At 37.0% G+C, this 26,094-nt stretch overlaps 1 protein-coding gene across 15 annotated transcripts in view; it reads right to left on the minus strand.

The window, feature by feature from the left end:
- TAFA5 (TAFA chemokine like family member 5) overlaps nt 1-26,094 on the minus strand; it is a 505,501-nt gene that overhangs the window by 107,675 nt on the left and 371,732 nt on the right. For 3 of the 15 annotated variants that reach the window (XR_013182467.1, XR_013182466.1, XR_013182464.1), the window contains one exon: nt 551-648. The exons of 11 other annotated variants lie outside the window; for them this stretch is intronic. Coding sequence is in view for 1 of the 4 variants with exons in the window: in XM_077179076.1 (XP_077035191.1) it covers nt 12,131-12,160 (30 nt within the window). In the remaining 3 variants the exon portion in view is untranslated. Of the gene's footprint in view, nt 1-550; nt 649-12,054; nt 12,161-26,094 lie in introns of those variants that run through there. One more of the 15 variants, XM_077179076.1, reaches the window with a different exon arrangement.

Here is a 26,094-nt window from a genome sequence, read left to right on the forward strand (position 1 = left end):
AAAAGCAACAGCGTAAACTGCTGATGGACTGTATGTTCAGTGTTTTCACAGCGTGTTTCTCTACCATACTGGTCCCAGGAAGAAGAGAGAGTTCAGGTACAACAACATACATTCAGAGATAACCTTCTGCTTTGTCACTCTATGGGGATAAAGGCCTCCTTCTTTCCTTCCTTCTATCCCTGTCTCCACCTTGAACACCCCTGCTGCATGAATATGGTATTAACACTTTAAAAGAAGACGAGAAGAGGGGAGAAAATTATGCACTTTAAAAATGCTGAGGAAGGGCATAGAGCAGGCTTGAAATAAAGTGATGACAGGAAGAGGAACAGATTAGAGAACAGGAAGTGAATTTACAACTTTGGACAATGACAGGAAAAAATGAAATGAAAAGGGGGAAACGCATATGTTAGCGAGGGAAGTATAAACATCACTTATTAATGAAGGCATGAAAAAGAAGTAAGATAAGTAATAAGATTAACAGATAAAAAGGAGACAGAAGATAGGAGAGAGCATGATGAGTCCAGAGAAGAGGAAGAGAATGCACACCTACCCTCCCACCTCCTGTTTTTTCCCTTTCGTTCCTCATTACAGGTAAATTAATCACTCCCCAGAAAAACAGACAGATCAAATAAGAGAAAAGAGGGACTCCTAAAAAAAATAAAAAGGACTATTTTACTATTTATAGTAATAGTTCAATCCATAGAATAGAATCATAGAATCAGTTAGGTTGAAAAATACTTTTAAGACCATCAAGTCCACCCCAGCACTGCCAAGTCCACCACTAAACCATGCCCATAAGGACCACCACAAATATTTTAAATACTTCAGGGATGGTGATTCAATCACTTCCCTGTGTAGCCTTTTCCAAAGCTTGACAACCCTTTTAGTGAAGAAATTTTGACTAATATCCAATATAAGCCTCACCAGTGCAACTGGAGGGTAATATCACTCATTCTGTCACTTGTTACTTGTGAAAACAGGCTGACCCCCTTCTGGCTACAACCTCCTTTCAGAGCAATAAGGTGTCTCTGGTCCTCCTTTCCTCCAGGCTAAACAACCTCAGCTCCCTCTGCCACTCCTCAAAAATCTTCTGCTCCAGACCTTTTCCCAGCTTTGTTGCCCTTCTTTGGATATGCTCCAGCACTTCAATGTCTTTCATTTAAGTGAGAGGCCCAAAACTGAACACAGGATTTGAGATGTGGCCTCACCAGTGCAAAGCACAGGGGGAAAATCACTACCCAGTCCTGCTGACTATTGTGGGTGCAACCAAGGATTCCATTGGCTTTTCTGGCTGCCTGGGCATAGCTGGCTTACATTCAGCTACTGTTGATCAGCATTCTCCACTCCTTTTCTGCTGGGGTGCTTTACATCCACTCTTCCCCTGCCCTCTAGCACTGCATGGGGTTGCTGTGACCCAAGTGCAGGACTCACCATTTCACCTTGTTGAACCTCCTATACTTGTCCTCAACCCACCAATCCAGCCTGTCCAGAGCCCTCTGCAGAGTCCTTCTACCCTCCAGCAGATAAACACTTCCATCCAACTTGGTGTCATTTGTTAACTTGTCCAGATCATTGATTAAGATATTAACCAGAACTGGCTCCAATACTGAGCCCTGGGGAACACCACTAGTGACTGTCTGCTAGCCAGATTCAATTCTATTCACCACAACTCTCTGGGCTCAGCCACCCAGTATTTTTTTTTAATCCAGTGAAGAGTGCACCTATCAAAGCAGCCAATTTTGCCAAGAGAATTCTGTGAAAAACAGTGTTAAAGGCTTTACTAAAGTTCAGGTAGACAGCATCTTCAGCCTTTCCCTCATTCACTGAGTAGGTAGCCTTGGCATTAGATGAGTTTGGTCCAGCAGGTGAATGCCTTTCATAAAGCCATGCTGGCTGGGCCTGATCCCCTGAGCATGTACCACAGGATGACACTCAAGATGATCTGCTCCACGACCTTCCCTGGCACCAAAGTCAGGCTGAAAGGCCTATAACCTTCCCCATGGAAGCCCAAGGTGGCAGTTCTGCTGACCTCCCTCTTTACTTCTCTAAGAATTGAAAATGTGAATTGAAACACATGAAAGTACCACTTCCCTAACAGGCAAGTTTAAAGTAAAATGGTGCTCTTGATGGCTGTTTGGCATTAATTTTTAGAATATTAATTAGCTGATCAGCTTGCAATAATAACTGTAAATTAAATTACTTACATAAAACTGCTTCAAAGCCTGGGAAATTGGTTTTTACATTGATTTGGTTATTTTTTCTCTTCACTTAGGAAATTTGTAGCAGCATCAAATTAAAGAAAGGCTACATAACTATCACATAGAACAACATTTCTTCTGTTCATACACAGAACTCATGTCATTTCTAGGTACCAAAGCACAGGTCTGTTTGTCACTGACTTCAGTGAAGTCAGAATTTCTTCCCAGCTCTTCAGACAGCAGGTTCTGCTTCCTTTGGAAGGAGCCAAATATTTGGGCTGTTAGTTTGAGTTTCTTCAAATTTGAGGTACTGAGTGTGCATCTAGTACCAGAGATTAAAATACTACTGTATGTTTTCTGACTGCTTACATGGGGGAAGTCCAAGCCCCTGTGTGCTCCAAGAGAAAAACAAATTCCCTGAGTTCTCAAGAGGAAAACAAATTTTCCTGCTAATAATCCAAAACATAAGAAGCAATACAGTTCACATGACCATATGTATCTTACTGTTGTTCTTGGGTGGCTTGAATATGTCCCAAGAGTGTTTGGCTTATTAGAGCAATTATAACACATTCCACTTAATTGTCTTACTCTGGAGGAAGTAGAATAAAGGTCAGTCTAGCCCCAGTTGTGCCCTAATGGCACACAAAATATTTCATTTCTTCATTTTTATGGTCAAAACAGAGGAAAAAAAGTTATGCAAGTCACCTTGAGAAGATAAGAATATATGACACTTTGCTGACTTACACAGGCTTTCTATCAAAAGAAATCCCCATAAAAACCTCTCTTTTAGTGTAGTATATAGGATTTAACTGAGTGACAAAAATGTTCGAATTTCTCATCACAACCAGAAAGTTGAGCCAGGCTTACTGCAAGTGGCAAATATTTTCAGTTAGGATTGATTTTCAAGTATGTCTTGACCTTTCACTTTATATGGAATCCACATAAATACCAACAATTCCATGTCAAGCTTGATAAAACTTTAGCAGTTTCACCTGTTTTTCACTCTGTTTTTAGAATAAAGAGTTCACCCAAGTTCTGGTTTTTGCTACAGTAGCCAAGTGCTCTTACATGACTATCTATTGCAGTCACATTGGCACTCTTTGATGACAATTCTATCATGTTTCCAGAACTGATTTTTGGAAATTATCTGGATACCTACAAAGTAATTGGTCAAAGTAATTGGTCAGTGTTGCTTAAGAGCTGAAATACTTGTCTAAATTGTGTGTTTTGCACTTTCAACTACAGTCTTCTCCCTCTGTGAGTCTTAGGATTCTGTGCAGCATGAGTGCAAACAACTTTTTTTTGTTTGGGTTCTTTTTACCTAAGAAAATTCACAGAAATGAATGCTGGTTGAACCAGCCTCTGACTCACAAATCTACTCATAATAGAAACAGTTCCAAACCTTTTACCAACTGACTGCAAGTCAGATAAACAGCATGTCTTTCCCCTCTGCTTCTGTGGCTCTCAGTTCTAGGTCCCTAAACAACTAAGCATATATGATGCAGAAAGAAAGATGTAAAAGCATTAAAATGCCCTAGGAAAACCTTACACTGCCTTGCAAGATACCTCCGGCTTTATGGGAATAAAAATGTAAATTTCTGGTGATGATCCAAGGAGCAGCAATGATCTGTTTCATTCATGAGAACTCCCATAGTCCCTTCTGAAAATTTATTTTGTTTCCCTCCCTTCGTCTCCTTTTCTCCACGCTGTTCATATATGCAAACTGAATTGCTTAGTCTTCAGAAAAAAAAGACAAGTTAATCTAACTCTAAAGTATCTGAAGCTATTAGGAATAAGAAAAAGAAACATGAAAGCTATCCTACTTAATGCTGTATTCTGTCTCACTGAGGTAGCCACAGGAAGAGACATTTCAGAGTTCAAACCACAGTACCTACAGAATTAGGAGTTATAAGATTGAACAAATTTAGTGTCTGTGCTTGTGGATGAATATTTATAAAAAGAAGTCTAATGTATTAGGTAGTTTATATGCAGGTATATTTTCCTGTACTGCACTCCAACAAAGTAGCATTCCTGAGTTACAGATAGCAGAATCCCATTATCAGTGCCCTTCAAAAAGAAGATGCCTTTTAAAACACATTGTATGTTTCTTTTCACTTGCACTATTCAGCCTGACACAGAAAGAAGTGTTTATTCCCAATCTGAGACTCTTTGCATATTTTTTCCCCAATAACTATTTTAATACCAGTCTGTCTCAAAAAATCCCAAAAAGTCTCATTTCCCCTGAAATAACACTTCTAGTCCTATCTTCTCAACTTCCCCTGACCATCTGTCAGGACTATCATCATGATCATTAATTTCCTTTTCTGTTAGAACCCTTTTTGTCTCATATTACCTTTTTTTAACTTACAAGATCTTGGAATACACTGGGTCATATCGTACACTCCTTCTGAATTGCCTATTACTTCATAAGCAATAGCAGTGAAGGAGGTGGGATTGCTGTTATAATTAGATAATCCTTACAATGACTGAAAATGTTAGAACCTCATGTTGTAAACCAGCTGAAATACATTTGAACCTGGGTCATGCAGGTAGCCCTTGTTTAGGAGCTCAGCCTTAAGCATGTATAATTACACAAGTTTGGTTTGTGGCATCTGAACTCATTCTAAGGAAAAGCAATAGAGGGGGCAGAATCACAGACTCATTTAGGTTGGAAAAGGCCTCTAAAGGTCATCAGCTCCAATCTTTCATCATCACCTTGTCAGCTAGACTATGGCAGTAAGTACCACATGAAGTTTTTTCTCAAGCACCTCCAGACATGGTGACTCTACCACCTCCCTGCACAAGCTATTCCAATGCTTGACAACCCTTATGTGAACAAATTCCTCCTGACAGCAAACCTGAGCATCACCAGGTGCAGCTTGAAGCTGTGTCCTCTCCTATCACTAGTTGCATGAGAGGGTGATCCCTACCTTTCTACAGCCTCCTTTGAGGTATTTGTAGAAAGCAATAAGGTCAAGCCTAAGCCTCCCTTTCTCCAGGCTAAACACCCCCAGCTCCCTCAGCTGCTCCTTACAAGGAGCTCCTTGTGCTCCAGCTCCTTCACCTGCTCCATGCCTTTCTCTGGACATGCTCCAGGACCTCAGTATCTTTCTTGCTGTGAGTGGCCCAGAACTGAACACAAGATTGAAGGTATGGCTCATCAGTGCTGAGTGCAGGAGGACAAACACTGCCCAGATCCTGCTGGCCACACTATTATTGGTCAGGGTGACACTGGCCTTCTTGGCCACCTGAGCTCACTGCTGACTCATGGTCAGCCAGCTGTGGACTTGCATCCAAGGTCAACATTGGTCCTGAAGAGAAAGACAGCAGCAAGAATATCTCTCCTCAGAAGATTTAAAACCCTTGGATACAAAGGTGATCATGGGAGATTTTTGCTCACAGTAGCATTTAAAACTGTTGTGGATAACAAAAGAGCAAGGCAGGCCTCATTTTGCCCGCTGTGAAAGTCTAAAATCAGCTCCTTCAAGCAACATAGGTGGAAAGAGAGAAGGATGAAGAGGACCACACATCTTATAAGGCACAATAATGCAAACAGTGTGTTTTCATCTCTCACTAAAAGCTAAAATGGCTAAAATGTTAAATATCCTTAAAATAACTCCAGATAAAGGATTTGAGCAAGTAACTCAATTTTATATGATTTCTTTCTCCTCTTTTAAGTTGGTTAGAGCTGTGCACATATATGACGGTTAACAGCAGATAAAACTAAGGGAGATTTGTAACTGGTATGGAATTGTAAACTTGAAAAATTACTACTTCTCTGTCACCCTTTTACTCTTTAAATAAAAAACAACAGCAATATTAGCATGATTAAAAATGTCTAAGAATAGCCATGGGCTTTCCTCAGGATACTGAAAAAAATAACTGGAATTGTTTTATATTTATATATTTATTTAAATTTATATGTATATTTCTGACACTTTTCTCTGAGGTAGGAGCCAGATAAAATTACCAATGTATCTAAGAATTTTTTAAAATTAATTTAAAATAAATTTTTAAATGCAATAACTTAATTTTTACTGAATTCTGAATGTTCATACATATATTTCTATATTCAAAGCATACTCTTTATAGACTAACAAATCTTAAAGTTTTAAGCTTAATTAAATTAAATCTTCTTGTGAAAAAAGTGATTTAAATATTTCTGTGTGCTAATAAATCTATGCAATACAATTATATTCCATAAAATAATGCTTTTATTGAAACAATAGAAAAGTATTTTATTAAGAGAGTGATGTGATTTTCATTATAAAGTTTAAAAAATATTCTTCTCTATAGTTAAATTTACTAGTCTACGTCATGGGAAAAAAAAGGAAAAAAATATGAAGAAGAGCATCAGCCAGCACTGAAGTCCACACACAATTAAAAATTTAATTTTTCTTTTCTAATTAAAAGCAGAAGATTGGTCAAGGACATGTGGGAGTACTATCTGATTGATAGTCTTGGTTCAGTCAACAGGTGGTTGGGCTGAAGCAAGGTTAGTCTCATACGCAGTAAAAACTGGAACAATGTTTTACTAAGACTGATTGTGAAAAAAGTTGAATAATACATCAAAAGTCCAACATGCTTTTAAAGGAAATATTTAGAATATTTCACCCATTAAAAGAGCTCATTCTGACTTTAAAAGCATGAGCTTTAAACTGGAAGTTCAACAGGTAGTGAAGGAACTGCATAGTCAATGTTCACTAGTGAGATACTTTGTCTGCTTTATGTACTCCATTTGACAAATGATTGTTTAAGAAAGCAGTCAGGTTTCACACCATTCCAGAAAGCAACGCAGCACTGTAAATTACTTCCAACAAGGAATCCTTATAAATATTTTGTGTATCGGAAATAAATTTTTGGAATTACTCTGCTTAGCCTTTCTCTAGAACTTGAGCATAAAGTCATTAGTGGACAATTATGGGAGATCAGAGTAGAGGAGGAATATATATGTGATATAAGAAGAATGAAGGAGGGTTTTTATTGTCTCAGAGACATGTTTGAAAACAAAAGCAGGAACATACACAACATTTTTCTGTAGAAATAACACACAGACATTCACTGAAAACAGAACAGCAAGTATGGTCTTCAACACAGCTCACATGTAGGTAGACAAGTAAACAGAAGAAAGTCTATTACTGCTCTTAGTCCTTACATTCTCTACAAAGGGAAAGTCCTCTGAAGGTAAAATTTTCTAAAACTGAATTATTAGACAGTCCTCGAATATGTACATGGAAAACAAAATAAGCATATAATAGCATAAAATAGTTCAATTTTTTATACCTTGATCCTATTCACTTTCAGTGAAAAATGAAAAGGTCTGGGATTAACAGATTGTTACATCCTTGTTATCAGGTTTATGAGGTTTAGTTCCTGACCCTAAAGATGATTTTCAAAATAAGAAAAAATCTTTCCCTAAAACACCTCTCCACAGAAACAGTGAGGTTCTTCAGGAAAGTGAAATGGATATTCTTCAAAAAGCCGACTAACATTTTGTATCAGATTAAAGCCAAGGTTTTCTTTCTTCAATCCATCATTCAACCATGGACATTCTGAAAGGACAGTGGAAAATGTAGTTACAATGTTTTTTTTACAGTTTGAGGAGGGAGAGAATATTTCTTGACAGGGTAAGGGGAAAATTGACAGATGTAGGGGATGGTGCATACAGCAATAAATGCTGATCTTCTGTTTAATGGCAATGTATCCATACTTTTAAGTCCTAGTTTTCTTCACTCCAGGAAAAGTTTATGTTTGTTTTGTGATATATTCTTATAATCCCCAGTAAAATGTCCTTTTGCACACCTATGCTCATCCTCCAGTTTTAAGTTGTGGATGACAATGGCAAAGAAGTGGGAAGAAGGATGAGACAGGGAATTTAAGGATCATTATCCCAAACTAGCCAGTTAAGGCTATTTGATTCCCCTAGAGTGACACACTTAGGCATAGCAGACACCTAAATGCATTATACTGTGGAGCATTCTGATTGACAGTGCAAATATATTTAAGCTTAACACAGGTTATGGATGCAGTGTCTCAGAAACAACCAGTGTTTCAATGACTACTGATGCAGAGCACTCTGTGCACTGTTCAGCATATTGGATCAAAATTCTTTGGCAAGATCACCATTACTCTCTCTACCCTGTTTCTGTGCTATTTTGGCAAGCGGTTCTGGTGATCAGATTTCTGCAGTGCCCTGAAAACAAACAACAAAGGAGGAAAAATAAACTGTAGCAAATTTCACGGAATTTTCTGTAATTTGCAATAAATTTCAGACAAAACACAGAACTACATAAAGGTAGCCTCAATAAAACTTTTGGGGAGCAGAAGAGGAAGTAAATCTTCTCTTCTCTCAAGTCTTTATCTTCTCTCAAATATATCAGTCTCATGTGCTTCTCCTAGAAGTGGGATGAATCCCCTACCTTGTAAAACCTTTCTCAACTAGATTTTAGACATGCCTAATGCAGTGTCTCTTCCATGACAGCCCTTAAACTCCCCATTATTAAGGATCCTTGGGTCAAATTCAGAGGTTATGACACCTGAATGTAGGTATTGTATGTGATGATTGTGATGTCATTCAGGATCAACAAAATCTAGAGCTCAATTCTATGTAAGCATAGGTGCTCTGTGTCTATTGGGCATGTTTGGGTATGTCTCTTTTTCTACAGATGCTACTTAAAACCCCTTGTTGCACTCCTGAATATATCTTAGACTTCTGGAACATATAGGCTGCCCTGGACATATGAATTAGGGGAACAAAATTCTGCCCTTACTCTCTTTTCACAAGCCAACAATTCCAAGCAGTTCCTGCTTGTGGCTCAGTGAGCCTCCTTTAGTCATGAGTGACCCACTGCACATGCATCAATGCCCAAACCATGTCCTTGTGACTGAGCATTTTGTCTGGGTTGAATGATGCATGACAGGGAAGAAGAAGATACCAATCATGATCAGTCGCTATGTTGAAGAAACAAGTGATTGTGGTTCAGTTAGTCAACATTATGAGACAGACCATGAAACATTTCTGTGGGTCCATCCTTAAGAAAGAAATGTCATTAGAGCAATCCCACAGGATCAGGAAGATGAGATCACAGATAAGTGTCTTATTACACTAAGCACAAGTATTATAAGAGCTGTCAGTTTCTTTTTTAAAAGCATTTATCTGACCTTTGTTATCTTCAAGCTTGTTTTCACATTTATGAGAATGACAACTAGTAACATCAGAACCTAAGACTATTTCAAAAGTGACTGAGCTATTTAAGAGATACTTCTGGGTTAAATCACAGTAAAATGCTTGTTCCAGTCATAGGTGTGGAACAGAAGTTGTTGGTTCATAAAACAGTTACTCAGATGAAATGCAATGAACCTGAGAAGGAAATAAGCTTCAGGTGAAGACAGGGATCAAGCTATAGTGTTGACAGTGTCACCAGTGAATCCATTTTAGTGGGTCACACTGTTCCTGTGCTGGTCATCAGAGTACCATTTTGGTGTTCATAATCTAATGCAACAAATCAGCTTCAGGAACCATTGACATGAAACTTATTTTTAATAAAATATTTTATGCTTTAGGACTTTAGGCCTTTCATTATGGTAAGATTTTTGCTGCTGAGAATTCACAGATTTCTTTTTCTCATCATAGATTTTCCCAGATTTGAAAAAATATAGAAGTGATCTGAAAGAGTTCAGCTGCTGGCAGTATCAAGCCCTTGGTTCCTCTGGTATGTCTGGGTATGTGAGGAGGAGGTTCTTAAGACAGAAGGAAGAGATATCACCATGTTTTAGCAGTTACAAGAAAGTACATCAAAGTTAAGGGGATAGGTCCTAAAATATTAACTATAGTCCAGATGGCCTGTGTGGGTGAAACTTGAGAATGTTTAATGAGAAATCACACAAAACTCAGATGCTATAGAAACAAGAGACAAAACAGGAAAAGAGGAAAATGTATTACTGACTCTGCCAGACATGCTAGGCAACATTTCATAAATATCAGATGGAAGTCATGATCAATCTTTCCCTTGAGGTCAGGAATAACATGCCATGTAGAACAGGACTGGTGTACAACTGGCATGGCATGTTTTGAGTTTCTGCTGTAGAAGGATACTGGTATATTGTCCTCATACTAGGTCTTGGCTTGGGCTAAGAGTTTCTTGGATATCAGTTGAATCAGGGTTAATTAGGAAGGAATAGTTTGTGTTTCTCTAACACTGGCCATTTTTCACTAATTAATCAGAAATGAAAAAAAAGGCACCTTTTTTTTTTTTTTTCCCCAAGTGGCAGCAGAAATCTGGTCTGTGTAGGAGACAATGTGGGTGTGCTCTACAGATTCTGCAAGATTCACAGGGACCACTGTGGGAATGACAACATAGACAAGAAAGTACTACTTGAAAGACAACCTTGCAAGGTAAATGTTTCTCCCAGCAGTCACATCCCTTTGGAAAGCTTAGCTGCAATTCTTTTCTATATGCAATTAATAACTGATCAGAAAATATTTATCACTCCTAGACACGATAGGTACAAGAACCATTAAAAACTATTTTGAATAATTTTGTTTAAGAAAAAAAAATATTCCAAAAAGTTAAACTTCCATTTTAAAAGTTACATAATTAATTTTTAATTTTGCATTCCAGAAGTAGTAATATGCAATAAGATATGAGTTGATTTGAAAAGTAGACAAAACTTCCAATAGAAAAATAAAAACCTGGTCTGCAAACATTATCCTATTCACCTCTGGGCATTTAAAGCCCAACTTACAATTTTGTTGGTCTCATTGACTACAGCAAATCTTTTCTGAAGTCATATAGGTGTTGAATGCCTTATAAGGAAAAATGAATCTGGATGTCACAGATTGTTTCTTTGATATTTTAAAAATCATGTTACTTGGTTTTATTTTGTTTTTGTTGGTTTTTGAAAAAATAAAGAAACCGCAGCAAAAAATACACAAAAACCCCCAACTGCATGCTATGCAACTTCTAAAGATAAGATGACATTTTCATCTTCCCAGCAAAAAATTATTTCAAGCTAAGATATTAACAAGAAAACAGCTGCCTTTCTAATTAGTACATTTGATGCTTAGCTTCTTTTCATTACAGCACAGACAGGGAACACTTTGATCTAAATGTTTTAATCAGCTTTAAGTAGCATCAGGCCCCAATAATTTAAAAATTATATATATATTTATATGAACATATATATGTATACACAAATAAATGCATATACATATATATATATATATATATATATATATATATATATATATATATATATATATATATAATTTTTATGAACACCTAAAAATTGATCGGATCAAGACATTCCCTTATAACACATCAGCAGGAATTGAGAACATTATAAGTGCTATGGATAGGCCATATAACAATGCCTGAACTGTAATGCTAATGAGAAACATTGTGATAGAACTGAAGTTTGTTTTGGGATCTGAAAGTAAAAATATATTAAAAAAAAGTAAATATACTTAAATATCAAAAAAGAAGAGAAAATTCTAAGTTGCAACAAATATGGTTAGTTGTTCATCTGACTGTTTGTTGATTTAACATTTGGGCAGAAAAATTTGAAATTATTCCCGAATCTCCTCCCTTTCCTGTTAAAAACTCCATACCAACACACCATCTGACTAAAAGGTAGGGGTCAGGAGGGTTTACTTTTTTACAATATATGCACTATCAAGTCTTTAAATTTATTCCAATAAAGTGTGCTTAATTAACCAGTGGTACTTATTCTTCATACAGACTTACAAAATGCAGAACAGCTATATCAATGTGTAATAGAAGACATTTTCACCATAATTTTCTATTTAAAGGTGCACTTACATTGATATTTGATTACACTAGTGTTCTTCTATAAATAGCAGAGTATCTGCATATTCCCCCAACAAGCTCTGCTCCCGGGAATTTTCGTTCAAAATCTGGCATGATTGTAAGTCAGAGCTCTGACATCTGGAGCACTTTGGGCTACCTCCAAATGGAAAAAAAATAAATCAATATTTGTCAGAGGGCATCTTTCTCAAAGATGGACCAACTAACCTTGGCCAAAACCATATAAACTGAAATTGAACACCTTGCCATCAAAATTAACAGAGCGACTTAAAAATAATGCTGTCACTCCTATCAATGACACTGCTTTGCTCACTTTTTAGATATACAGTACCCTGATAGGCCAAAATGACACAAACTCTGTGTGGACAAAATTGACAATAATTATAAGTAGACATAATTCAGAAGCTACAGATTTAGACCTTTATAATGTCAATGAAGAAAGAAATACATTTTCATTTAAAGCCTCATACACGGTTTGATCAGAAAATAGTGCCAAGCTTCATCAAAAGCTGTCAATTGCCATTTGCTGGGCTAATTCGAGACATTCATGCACTTAAATATACGTTTTTTTGTTTTACAGAAATCCTGCTGATTCTCCTGAGACCATTATAACTGGCTTATTTCCCAGACATATCTGTAAAGGGTATTTGGCTCATAGAAAATATAACATATAGTATCCTAAGTGAAAAGTGTGGTAGAATGCTTCTGTCTGTCAAGTTTGTGAGTTAAGGGAAAGAGCTGTTCCAGTCTCAAGATTCGAAAGGTAAACTGAACTCTTGGCTATGTCCTTAAAGCTTAAAAAAAGACAAGTAAAAAAAGCTCCTTGCTCCTTTTGCCAAATAAATATAATGATTTATTGTCAATTAAATCCCTGCTTTTTATTATCTATAATATAATTTATGACCAGTCAACTGTACAAACAATAACTGTAGTTCTCACAGTTTGGTTCCTACTGCAATAAGGCACAGAGTCGGATGTAATATCTAAAGTACTGGGTAACTGCCACACTTTACCTTAAACATAGCTCACAACTACCACCCAGAAAGTGAGAAGAATGTTATTCACTGAGATTCTGAAGACAGGATAAGGTATACATATCTGTAACACTTTCAGTCACAGAAAGAGATAAGGGGACTAAGGATATAATTAGTATATCAGTATCTGAAAGCAGTATGGCCGTTAGCACAGCAGAGTTATTAAATTTTATAACATCAGAGAAGCACTTAGCTGAATTGTATGAATCTGCAGGTTCTGGTTACTGTCTCAAAGCACAATGGGAACCTGTTCACAGATTCAGGTCTATTTTTAATCAGATGATGAGTAAAGAACTACTCAAATAGATTTTTGGTTTTTTCTTTCTACATTTTTTTCTTCCTAAGGAGCCATTCAAAGGACTGTCTTCTTTGTTAGATTGCAGTTCCAAATTCTCCCCCACTCCTTCCAGTGTTCCTGGCTGCACTGTGGTACATCTACACAAGAAAGATTCAGCATTCATTTTCTCCCTTTTCTCCTTATCTCTAGACTAGAGAACAAGTAGATTTCAATTCCTACACTGAAAAGACAGCAGAACATTAGTTTCTTTTCTCAACGGTAATTATTTTCTATTTGGTCTAACCACTAATTCTATGGGTTCAGTTCATTAACCCCAACATGCCATGTTTAGATGCCTCAGTGTATTGAGTGCTGATGGACCTGGTCAGGCTCCAGTGACCATGGATACCTATATTTCATGGATACCTGCCTATATTTCTTCACCAAATACTGTATCTCCAAGTAGAAAGACAGGTAGGCAGCTGTGGGAACTACCTCCCATAGGAATAAATTACAGCAGATGAGCCACTTCCTTGAAAAAATTCAATTTTGTACAATCTTCTGCCTTACAGGTGTGACAAAAAGTCTGCACAGGGAGAAGTAGAGCAGAATACCTGACTTCTGATAAATTGACTCAGTAGAAGTTTGGACAGCACCAAACCTCAGAGGTTCCTAGAACTATTAGTCCCCAGGCAGGTAACTTGCAAAACAATGCTCAAACTCCATGAAACCTCTGACAGATTGGGTCCTGGTTTTCACTTTGAGTCCTCCGTGATATTGTTACAAAAACACAGCTGGTGCATTTTTGTCCTATTCTAGTTTTTGAGAAAACAGCTTTTGGATCCAGTGCTTTGTGCAGAAGCCCAGAGTACCAATATGCACAGGATCACTTCAGAATTAAGCAAGGGAACTTGCACTTAGAGGATATCAAACATGCTTAAACTCAAGGCAGCACTAAATTTCTCCATTTTGCCACAGTAGCCAGACCTTGGGGTGCATGCAGAAGTGAAATTATATGCCTCTGTGTAACGTTACTGGGAAAGAATATGTTGTTTATAAAATTACAACAACAAAGCTACTAGGCAGACCATGTATCGAACACCATCCTGGATTTAAGACTCATCAATAAAACAGGAACAGCATGAACACAAATATATTGCACTAGAGTATTCAAGTAGAACATGGTTCCATTCAAGAAAGCCTATTTCCCTGTATTTTGTCTCTGATAATCTGTTTCCATTTACAGTTGTACCTTAATCAGCACACCAAATGTATTGGCAACCATTTTTGAGCTCACCTTTTGAACTCCCTGTTAAAAAACTCTCACCTCAGTATCAACCATGGGCAATATTCCTCAGGAATTATCAAAAAGAAGTCAGAGTAGACAAAGCTGAGTGGGTTCTAGTCCCCATGGACTTTAAATTGCTTATGAAAATGATCCTGGACATTTTGAATGCTTTGGCATAGTAGAACTTCTATTCAGTAAATATCAGTCAGGTGCCTTTCAGTGGAAATATGATAAATACAGCATCACAAGACTCGAATGAATGTCTACTCTAGGGACAAGGAATGCTGACAGGCTTTTCACACAAGGGAGCAGACATCCTACTGCACATCTCTTCATCCTCACTATTCACCAGTCTCACTCTCCATGTTGTCTTTGAAGGATGTCTCCACCAATGATGTTTCTCACAAAGAATTAATTCTGAAGCAGACCTAGTTTCCTTTTCTTAACAGAGTTAAGTTGTTTTGGAATTACTGTAGGATGCAGAGCAGAAATCAGTAATGTCACTCTGCAGAAGTCTTTTGTAACAAGGTTGCACTGTGGGCATGCTGGACTAACTGGAACGTCTAAGGTCAGACCTTCCCTTAGAGCTCAGCCAGATGCTCTCAACAAACTCTATAAGATGTTCTGGAAACACTGAAATGTGACAACAAAAATGATAGAAACTTTCATAAATGTATCAAACTGTCAGAGGACTGCACTAATGCATACTCTGTAATACTGCTAGTATGATCCTGATTTTTTTAGATCCAAAAAATCCCATATATTTTTAGTACTTTTTGTGTATTACCTGTATTCATGAAAAATGAATACTTGACAATACAAAGGAAAGGGACAATAAAAAGAAGTGCTGGCAATTTCTTGTTCTGTCTTTTCAAACAAATATATTTTAAAATTCCCTAACCTCTACTTCTTTCCACTGGACTGTATGTAGCATCTAAGATCTTATTTTGCATTGCAACATCAACTAGCAATGGGTGAAACTTCACAAAAGGAGGTGAGTATTGTTCTGTCTCATACAGCTGCCTGAAGTACTGCCTGTCTGTGGTCCACCCCAGGGTCACAAGGAGTTCATGTATTTGTGGCACAGCTCTTCTTATAGCACCTTCCAGCTTCGTACAGCTTTCCCTCTCACTGAGGCCTGTTTCATATTACAACACAGTCAATTCCCAATTTATTTCTAAAGCTAATTTGGGCCCAGTACTGCCCATCAGTTTAATGCCCATGAAGTGTATCAAATATCCCCACTCAACAGGACAGATAGGGGATGACCGAAAAAAAACCTATGGCCCTGAAAAACACCTTCACTCCAGCCACTGCATCAGCCCATGGTTGGTTACGGGGAAGCAAATGGAAGTCATATAACTCCTTATGAAAAATTAAAGTCATAAGAGGTGCATGACTGACTGACCACTAAGACAAGCTTAAAAAATCTTAAAAAGGAAAAAATCCCAAATTTGAAGCCTTCTCCTGTGCTTTAAAAATCTATTATCTTAGTTTCAGAAGCACACTAATCCATTTCTTTTCCTCTTGGAAAGAAGAAAGGTGAAATTTAAGGCATTTTTTGTGGGTGAGTAGCTATCAAGGGCAGCAGATGTACCAAAAGTTCCTCAGTGGTTTTGGATGTGGTGGGGGATCAGTCTCTTCTCCCAAATAACAACTGACAGCATGAGAGGAAATGGCTTTAAGTTGCATCTGGGGAGGTTTATATAAGATATTGGGGAAAATTTCTTCACCAGATGGGTTTCAGGCATTGGAGGAGGCTGCCCAGGGAAAAAGTTGAGTCACCAGTCCTGGAGGCATTTAAACAATGTGTAGATACAGCACTTAAAGACATGGTTTAGTGGTGGACTTGGCTGCTCTGGCATATGGTTGGACTCAAAGAACTTTTTCAATTTACATGATTCTATGTTTCTATGATCCCTGATGACCATCAGAATAACTTGGGCCAAACTTCCTTACTCCTAATAAAAAATCAGCCAACCTTCAGTTGTAGGTGAAAATAAAAGAGATGCCAAGATGGCACCCACTGGTTGTCCATTGATTCTTGTACCAGTGAGGAGCTATGTGTCGAGCTTTCTAGTCATATCCGAAGTTTTGTTGATTCTGACTTTGACTGTAAATGGGAAAAGGTTCTGTACAAACATGTTGTCATGTGCTATACACTGAAGGATCAAGATCTACAAAACCTTCTATTGGCAGAGGAATATGTACAATATTGACATCAGTAAAATTCATGACACTGACCTAAGGATATGTCACTTTTAAGAAGGTTTTTTTGGTATCCACAAACAGCGACTACAGTGCCTATTACCATTAGTGTTGATTAAAAATTCAGGAAGATATTACAAATATTCCTTTTTAAAATCAATTTCATAGAGAAAATGCATTCATTCTATAAAATAAACCCTCCAAATATTCTTCTTATACAGTCTCTTTCTCAGACTTTCATGTTGTCTGGATTTAATTTTGGTTTCCATCTTAGACAAGAATAATCCCCACTCATTCTTGGGTATTTTTTCTGTCAGAATTAAAAAAGTTATATTTCTGGAGAAAGTAGATAACTCTGTCATTCTTAGTGATGGTATCACCACAACAACATTTTCAGGCACTTTGAACAGCACTCATGAAGATTATAATGTATTTCCATTCCACTGTGTATTCATGGCCTAAACAGAAAACTTCAGTTTCCATTCAAAAGGCAAAATTTTTGAACTTCTTAAAGCATTGGAACTATATACGTACATCATATTCAAATTTGAATACAAAGATAATTTTGTAATAACTTTTTTGGTGTTCCTAATATGTTAAGAAAACACTAAAAAAAAAAACCAAAAATATCTTCACAAATCTAAACAACATTAGCATACAATAAATTCTTTTCTGTACATCAGTTGATTTCATCTCTCTTCATTGCTTCTCTCATGCTTTGTCACACAAGTGGAACAGTGAGATAAATCAACTGTTTATTTGTTTTATTGCATAAATCTCACAGCAGTAAAACAGAATTGATCACATAAGAAAGTTTAAGATGGGTTTCAGTGAATCCTTGAGACACTGTAAATTAATCATGCACGTTGAAATTGTATTTCCCAAGGGAAATATATTTTAATAGATATTTTCCAAACATTTTCCTCCTTTAATATATTTATAAATATTGTTACTACTCTTGTTTTTTTCTAAGATGATTAAACCATTATTTTTCCCTAGTCTTGTGTGTTGAAAAACAAGTCAGAAAAATCTCTTTATTACTTATAAAAATATGCAACAAAATAACAGGGAAATTTAAAATGAAGGTATGTATATATCTTCAGCAGCAATTATGTATTCCTAGCCTTTGTTTAGACCAAAATAGATGACACTGCAAGAGGATCCATAAAAATGAAAAGCCACACTATATGTAGCATGTAATACTAGCCTGAGATGAGTTTTAAAGAAATTAAAGAAAATTGAACTAGTCAATTCATCCTTTGCATTAATTGATACTGTCCATAATATCACATTTTAAATAATTAAAATTTTCTTTTTAATTAATAAAAGTTAATTTCAAATCTGCTTGATTTATAACACTAGAAAATATAGTTTTAATTCCCATTTGGAAAGTACGGATTAATGATTTTATGTGCAAGAATATAATTTAAAACAGTACTGCTACTAGCTCACAAATAGCTACTGTGTGAATGTTTTCAGTACATGATCATCTTCATTGCCATGTCTTCCTTTTTCAGGGACCTGAACTGTGAAAGTGCAGTCTCTGCTTGCTCTTGAGAGCCTGTACTAAAACCTTCCAATGTCTACTGATTTGTGCAAATCATAATAATTTTGTTCTAAAAGAGAACACTGAAACGAAGCATGAACACTTTTATACTTGTCCCCACAATGCAAATTGACATCAACAAAAGGAGGGAACTGGGTTAAACTAGTACTGGAAATTAAAGCAGTTTCCCTATCCCCAGTGTTAAACAAATTATTAAATCTGCCTAGTTTATTATGGAAATACAGTGATAGACAAAGTAACATTAATTCCTTTGATAGTCCAAATATGGTTTTAGTTTGCTCAAAGTCTAATAGATCTACAGTAAGAATGGGCACATCTCCTTGGCTCTTAACCATCAGCCATAAAAAGGAAGTCTGGTGATAACGGTTGTTGTTGTTATTGTTATTGTAATTGTTAATAATAATATTAATAATATTAATAATAACAATATTTTCCTTTTTAACAAATGTTAGAAAGGAAAGGTTAGCTAGCTGGTAAATTTGGGTTGAAACACAATATTGTCACACAGCCAAAGTCATCTTAAGGCTGATTCACCAGGAAGTGATTTATGTGAATGGAAATCATGCATGATTTTTGTCATGGAACAAGGCCAGCAAACTTTGTAGCTGATTTCAGAGTACAAACTAAGGGCTACTTGTGATCAGAGATATGGGTAGGGTGAAATCTAAAACATTTTTGAGACAAACTAGTAACACCATGGAAAATAACACTGAACTTTGCTGCACAGGGTTGTTGTTGCCAGTAGGATTTCTACAGGATCCTGTAACAAAACCATTATCTTTATGCTTCCATAATGTGTTTTTGTTTTCAGTGTTATTGAAAGGAAATCCAAACAGATTAAGGGTACGGTAAATGTTTGTTGCAGTATTTTGTCTTGTTACCATAACTTGAAGTGAGTGATCCCTCACCATCTTCAGACAAAAGAGGGCACATGTAAAATAAAACAAAAGGATGAAACAGGGCAATCGATTGCTATAGTAAAGCCATTGTTAATCTGCTAACTCTTTCACTTTGATTAGTAAGCTTCCCAGATACAGAAATAAAGGTGTGGTTTCATTATACTCTATGCCATAGTTCACTCTTAGTCTATTCAATTCTTCGCCAGCTTTCTTGCACCATACACAGTTGCTTATCCACTTGTTTCAAATCTAATTATAGTACAATCAAAGAAGGAAGTGGAACAGTTCAATGATCTGATAGAAAATTAACTCATTAAAAAAAGGGGAAAAAAGACTTTCTGTCAGAGCAGTGAGCTCAACTGATTTATGCACACAATTGCTAGTTGCAAGAAATGGACATGAATTTCCAGCCAGGCCTAGAGGAGCCTACTTTTCAGGGGCAATGTATAGCTGTACTGAATCAGGTACAATCTCACAGTAAGTCCTGAGAAAGATAAAAATAAGGCTAATGACTAGATGTGATATGATAGGAACACTTAGTGATTAGAAGTTGTCTTGATGCTTTGACATACGCAAAATACAATGATTGCTTCTATAGAGACTTTGAATACACAGGACTCAAAGTAGAAAATTTAATCAGGTCTGTAGGTCTGCCATATTTGAGTTGGGCTAAGAACCATAACTTTAAGCAGAAGGTTTTACTATATTTGAAGTATTTATCATATTATTTCAAACAATGCCTTTTCCATGACAGCTGTGGTTCTCATCTTCCCAGGGATCAGCCTGTTACTATGTTTCATAGTATAATCATTACTTAACTAATATTAACTCAACTCTACAAAGGTAAGTGGTCTTCTTAGCTTCACTTATCTCCTTTTTTTTCTTTATCTGGCAGATTGCTTCCCACAGATTTGAAACTGAAAGTTTTGAAGACAAATAATATCTCATGTCATATGTGTACAAGAGCTGAAATAACAGTTGAAGATCATTTTAGATTATTTCTATATAAATCTGTGCTGATTTTGTTTGTATTAATAGGAAAAGCAACAGCTGATACCAAGGTTCAAGAAGGTAATTTGTAATTTTAAAAAGGATTCACAAGTTGTCTACCATCTATGCAACATGTTCCAAATAAAATTTAATGATAAATATAGGTGTTGGCCTTCATCCCTTTTTATTTAATGAGCTAACAATGCTTCAATTTGCTGGCCAGCTCTGAGAACATTTTGATTTAAAGTAGATAAAACTGGATAAAATATTTACAGTTTAAGCTGGAAAATCTTTCTTCAGAGACAGACTAAGCATATCCAGCTCCTGGCTAAAGAATTTTTAATCTATTTTCTTATCAGAGGTCAAGCTTGTCAGCTATTTTTGCAATGGCTCAACCTGTACTGCAGTTTCCACAGCACCTGGAAAGAAAGGATTAGTGAATAACCTCTTTCCACTATGGAGATCAAGAGTTAAAACACTCTGACAGTTGCCTCTGAAGTTCCCTCAGATTATGATCAATGAGTTCATTCTAATTTCCTGATGGCTCTTCAGTTCCCTCACTATAGGTTGAGCTAAGAGAAGCCCATAGTTTCTTTGCTCTAAAGAAAACTAATTTCCAAGTAGTTTGATGGCTACTACAGTTTTGCTGTACAGCACACCCCACTTCAGAGTATTTGTTCAATCAACACAACCAAGATATCTGGGTAAACACACCATATGAATAAAGCAGCAAAAAGAAAGGGAACATGGCTGATCAAGCATGAAAATGAACATTTCTTCCCTTAAAAGTCTTTGTGTTATCTTTACATTCAAAAGAGGCATTTCTATTGGAAAGGACTCTTGTCATGACAAAACAATAAATACAGTTAAGAATACATCACATAACCTTTAGCGAAGTTCATTACTTGTCTTACTACAAGGAATTAATACTGTGAAATAGGAATATGAATGACCATTTCAAGTCTTCTTTGGATTTACTTAGCACAAAAACTTGGTATTACCTCTGGAAGAGATGCTTTTTAATACATGTAATCAGGTTACTACTCATACATGCTACTATTTGGGTACTAGTATACATGTACAGAAGAATTTACTGTCATATCACATAAAGAAAATAATTTTTTGCCTGTTAGTTGAAACATTTCACTCGTACTTTCTTCCAAAAAAAGGAAACTGCTTTTAAAAGAAACTTTAAATGAGAACTTCGGCTCTAAGTTTATTCACTGAGTTTACTCACTGAGTAGTTTCACTACTATGAAACTAGCTTCCATGCATACGAGATCAACTATATTTTCCTTCTATGCCACAAAATATTGTTCTTTAAAAACTACATTGTTCTTAATTCAGCAGCTGCTTCAGGCTGTAAAAATTTAGAAACCATTCTACAGTGTGAGACAGGATGGACTGGAATGGCACATGCCTTACATGAATGCCATACACAGACACACCAAAGAAAATACCTGAAGCACATTTGTGTTGCCAGTGCCAGTTTAAATAATTAAATCTTGTTGTTCCACCAAAAATGAAAAATATTGAGGATATTTTTGTTTTGTTTTCTGTCAGATGTCTTGTTTTTAAATACAGTGATAATGCTGAAATCTCCATTCTTTCAGAAGCTGGCAGGTCTGAACATTCTACATACTGTCATATTGAAGTGACTGAAGCAAAGCCAAACATCATATTTGTCATCATATTCCTGCATTTCCATTTTTTTTCCTCCTGGCCTATCATTGGAACAATTTGTCTTTGTCTTTTTCAGAAAATGCTCCCTTTCCAAATCACCCCTCAAACAGAACAAGCTGCCAGGAAGACTGAAAGGCACATACAACATGGTCATGATAGGTTGTAATGAGTGCTGTGGGTATTAGACTCTACAATGGGTGCATTTGCTGATCCACTTCAATGGTACTTTTCAAGATGATGTTTTTACACATGGTTACTTCCAGTCTATGTTGTACATCATAAATAAGGATTTTCTGGGAGATATATATATATATATATATATATATATATATATATATATATATATATATTTATATACAATATTGTTATATTAGCAAGCCTCTGTTACCATTCATTTCTGTATCATTTCACTACTTTTTTTTCCTGCATTTCATTCAGATTGCACTAATAGCTGAGGTGACATACTCATTTCTATAGGTTACATATCTCTACCATGTATTCTATGCCAGCATCCCAACAAAGCCACTCAGGCTTCTTTAGGGATATTTTAGAAGGTTTTCTAGAGGATTTAATGTGCATATCTAGATTTAGCATTTTTAATGTGCTCATAGTAGTGGATTTACCCAGGTAACAAACATTTTCATCACCCCAGTATCTTTCTAGTTTGAGGGAGATATCTTGGTTAGATACATGCACGCAGACTGTGTGCTATAACCATATTAGGAATTACAGAAGTGCTGCTTTCCACATTTCCCATGTCTAATAGAAAAACACCTTTCACCATTCCAGTGGTATAAGACTGTCACCTGTGACTCCCCCCACTCAGAAGGTGCTCTCTGGCATCCCCTCTGCTTAGTCAGAATCTGGGTCAGAAGCTCTTGAGGAGTACCTCAAGAACAGTCGGGTGTACTGGTTCCACTTCTCCTCTGACTCCCCTGTTGGGGGCTTCCATATGGCATTTTTTCACAAAGACGCAGGGGAGTCTCTGCCTCTGCACGGATTACAGGAAGCAGAAGGACATCAGAGTGAAGAACCGGTACTCCTTGCCTCTTACTCTGAAGTGCTCTGACCATCTGCAGTGGGCTCCGCTGCCCTCTATGGTGGATTTATAAAGGGCCACTATGAGCATCCTCTGATGCCTTTCAGCCTCTTCAAAATTCCAGTATTCTGTAAATGCTGTTCCCAAGGGCATTCTTCATAGTTATACTATGGTATACCTGTATGACTTCCTGGTGTTCTGCACCTCTAAAGAGGTTTATTAACAGCATTTTCAGTGACTTGCAGCAGCACTGGCTGTGCTGATCAGAAGAAATGCTGCTTTGACCAAGAGAGGGTGGAGTCTCTGGTGTAACTGGGCAACCTTGAATTGCACATAGACTCCAAGGAGACTGATGACATCACAAGTTGGCAGCACCTTCTAGCCCAGGTGCAGTGGTTTTCAGGATTTAGCATGCTCTAAAAATAGTTCAGGAGTGGGATTGCCGGTTTGTAGCTGAAATAATGGCACTCACCTAAAAGAAGGCTTGACTTTTATGGATGCCTGATGCACAATTAGCTTTTCAAAAATGGGTATTCATTGTAGCTTTTATCCCATACTCGTTGTTTTAGTGTAGGACCAGATGCTTTAACCTGTACCTGCTTCTCTGGGTAACTCATCTCACTGAGACGAATTATGCCTGAGATAATGAGCTCCTGCTAATCAAATCTAACTTTGAGAACTGACAGCACAGCTGTGAGAGGGAGCAGAAGGACAGAAAATGGTGATGACCAGCCCCCCAGCCTGGAAGAGTATTGAGGGGTGAAGTGCATCTCTCTCTGCTTTGTGTCCTGGCCCTCTTTTTTTTCCTTTCCTTTCCCTTTGTCATCTAGGGAAGAGAATTTCATGGCAGGTGCTTTGTCATGGAAAAGCGACACAGATTTGAATGCACACCTCATACACAGACCTTGTTGTCTTTTTCTCTGCTTCACTTCAGCTGTGGCAGAGGATGAGCCCATGGCCAAAATACACCAGGTCATGGCAAACAACATGCTTCTGGCTTGGCATTGTGATGGCACAGCATCAACCAACCTCAAAGCAGGAAGGGAGATATCTCACAGGGACTGCTGAAATAATGGCTCTTCCATTGATGCCACATTGTATCTGAGGATGGAAATGAGCTTTAGTGCTTTTGTATCCAATCCCGTGGGTAATGCATTGTATGCACAGGTGTGGTTGATTATATTTGGGTCTGTAACATCTGTAATTGGACCAAAAGGCTTCTGCAAAGACCACATCATGTTGTATAGCCATGGTAAGAAAGGGGAGCTGTGGTCCCTCAACCTTAAGATTTGTCACTAATCAAGCTAAAAATGTAAGCACCTGTATTGTTCTTATAGCTCTCATTGGAGGAGGTGGAAAGACAGATCAACATTTCCATGTCTCCTTCTCTCCATACCAGATCATGGATACAAAGGAGAAGAAAAGAACTTTCATTTCCATGCTCCAGGTCCTGGGTTAGAAAATGGCTGCATGCCATTTCACTGGTGGTTTGAGTGGATGCTATAATGAGAAAAGACAACTGCCATGGAGCCTTTTGATAGATTTCCTCCAGCTGTGCAGATTGCTGGCCAGAGAGCTCCTTCTTACTTTTTTACTGCAGTCTTAATTTTTGAAATTTTATTATCTCTCATCACTATTTCAGTGCACATAAGGTAAGCAGAAAGGAAGAGTCATCAAAATGTCTGTTGCATAAGCACACACAATTTTATGGACAGTTTCTTCTTTCCTTTGAATGTGAGATGTTCTATTCAAAACTAAATTTTAAACAGTATTATATTTAAATAGCAAATTTATCTCCACACATTATTACTTTTATATTATTCAGTATTAAATTTAAAATTTCTTTTAATAATTAAATATTTTTTCCATGGGACCTTCTTTGCTTTTCTTGATATCATGACCTAAAGTAAGAGAAAAATCTTTGTGCAACACAGTTTCTATCAAAGCATCATAATTAGCAATAAAAGTATCTTAACAATCTTTATTCTTCATAATGAGACTGTACCTACTAACAGTTTTGTTGGCTTGCATACTCCCTTCATTCTGCATTGCTCTTTCAGACTTGGTCATATTATTTTTCTAACTGGAAAAATGCAAGCTGCCTAGTGCATACTCCATTAATTACTAGTTTTAGTCCACATTTGCAAAAAAGTCTTGGCAAATTGTCAATATGGAAAAAAATAGTCTATAGTAAATGTCTATATATAAAAGGTTTTCTGGTGAATTTTGTTTTGATCAGTCTGTGATGTTTTAGAATTTTGCACAATGGAATATCTCTTAAGAGAACATTAAGCATTTTGGTTGGACTATAATTTCTCTGGAAAGGTCATATACACTTAAATTAAAAAACAGCAAAATCTTCACAGTTGCACACAGAAAGTGTAGAAACACAATATGAAAACAAAATTATGGAAGAAATAAACTAGAGATGAATATGCAAAATAGCAGAGATTTTAATAGCACCAGCTTTCTGTAATACAAACTGTGAGGTGCTAGTCACAGAGTGAGCAAAGATAAAAAGAGCACTAATATTGTAAACACAGAAAAATAAAGAGATGATGAGAACAGAGTAGTAAGAAAAGAACATAGTTTTTGGGGTTTTTTTGGAAGCTCAAGTCATGACTTTTCTAGGAATATTGGTATAGAATACTGTGGTTGTGCCTAGTCATGTGGAAATTTGATTACTGCAATGACCATTTATGATTTCTGCCCTGCCAGCCTGACAGTGTCAGCTGTTAAGTGTACAGGTCCCTGTATACATCACTGAGATTTTGACCACACAGCTTTGTTGTTGCTGTTCTTACACTGCTCAATGGCAACCTCCTGAGCTTTGGCTCTGCTGCATTTTGTACTGTAACATTTCAGGTTGACATTTCTGCTATGGCACCTGATTCACTGCTCCTGCAGACAGTACACCTGAGCTTCCTCCACAGGCAGAGTTTTCATGGTGCTGCTTCCCTCTATCAGCCTGCCAGCCTGCCATTGAGCCCAGCTGGAAAATAAGCACTATTTAGCCGCTCCCTCATCCCCCGCTCTCCCTTGCTGTTGTACCAATTGCTCCTCATTATGCCCTTCTGACATAGT

This window comes from Agelaius phoeniceus, chromosome 5, assembly GCF_051311805.1.
Source record: "Agelaius phoeniceus isolate bAgePho1 chromosome 5, bAgePho1.hap1, whole genome shotgun sequence".
NCBI lineage: Eukaryota > Metazoa > Chordata > Aves > Passeriformes > Icteridae > Agelaius > Agelaius phoeniceus.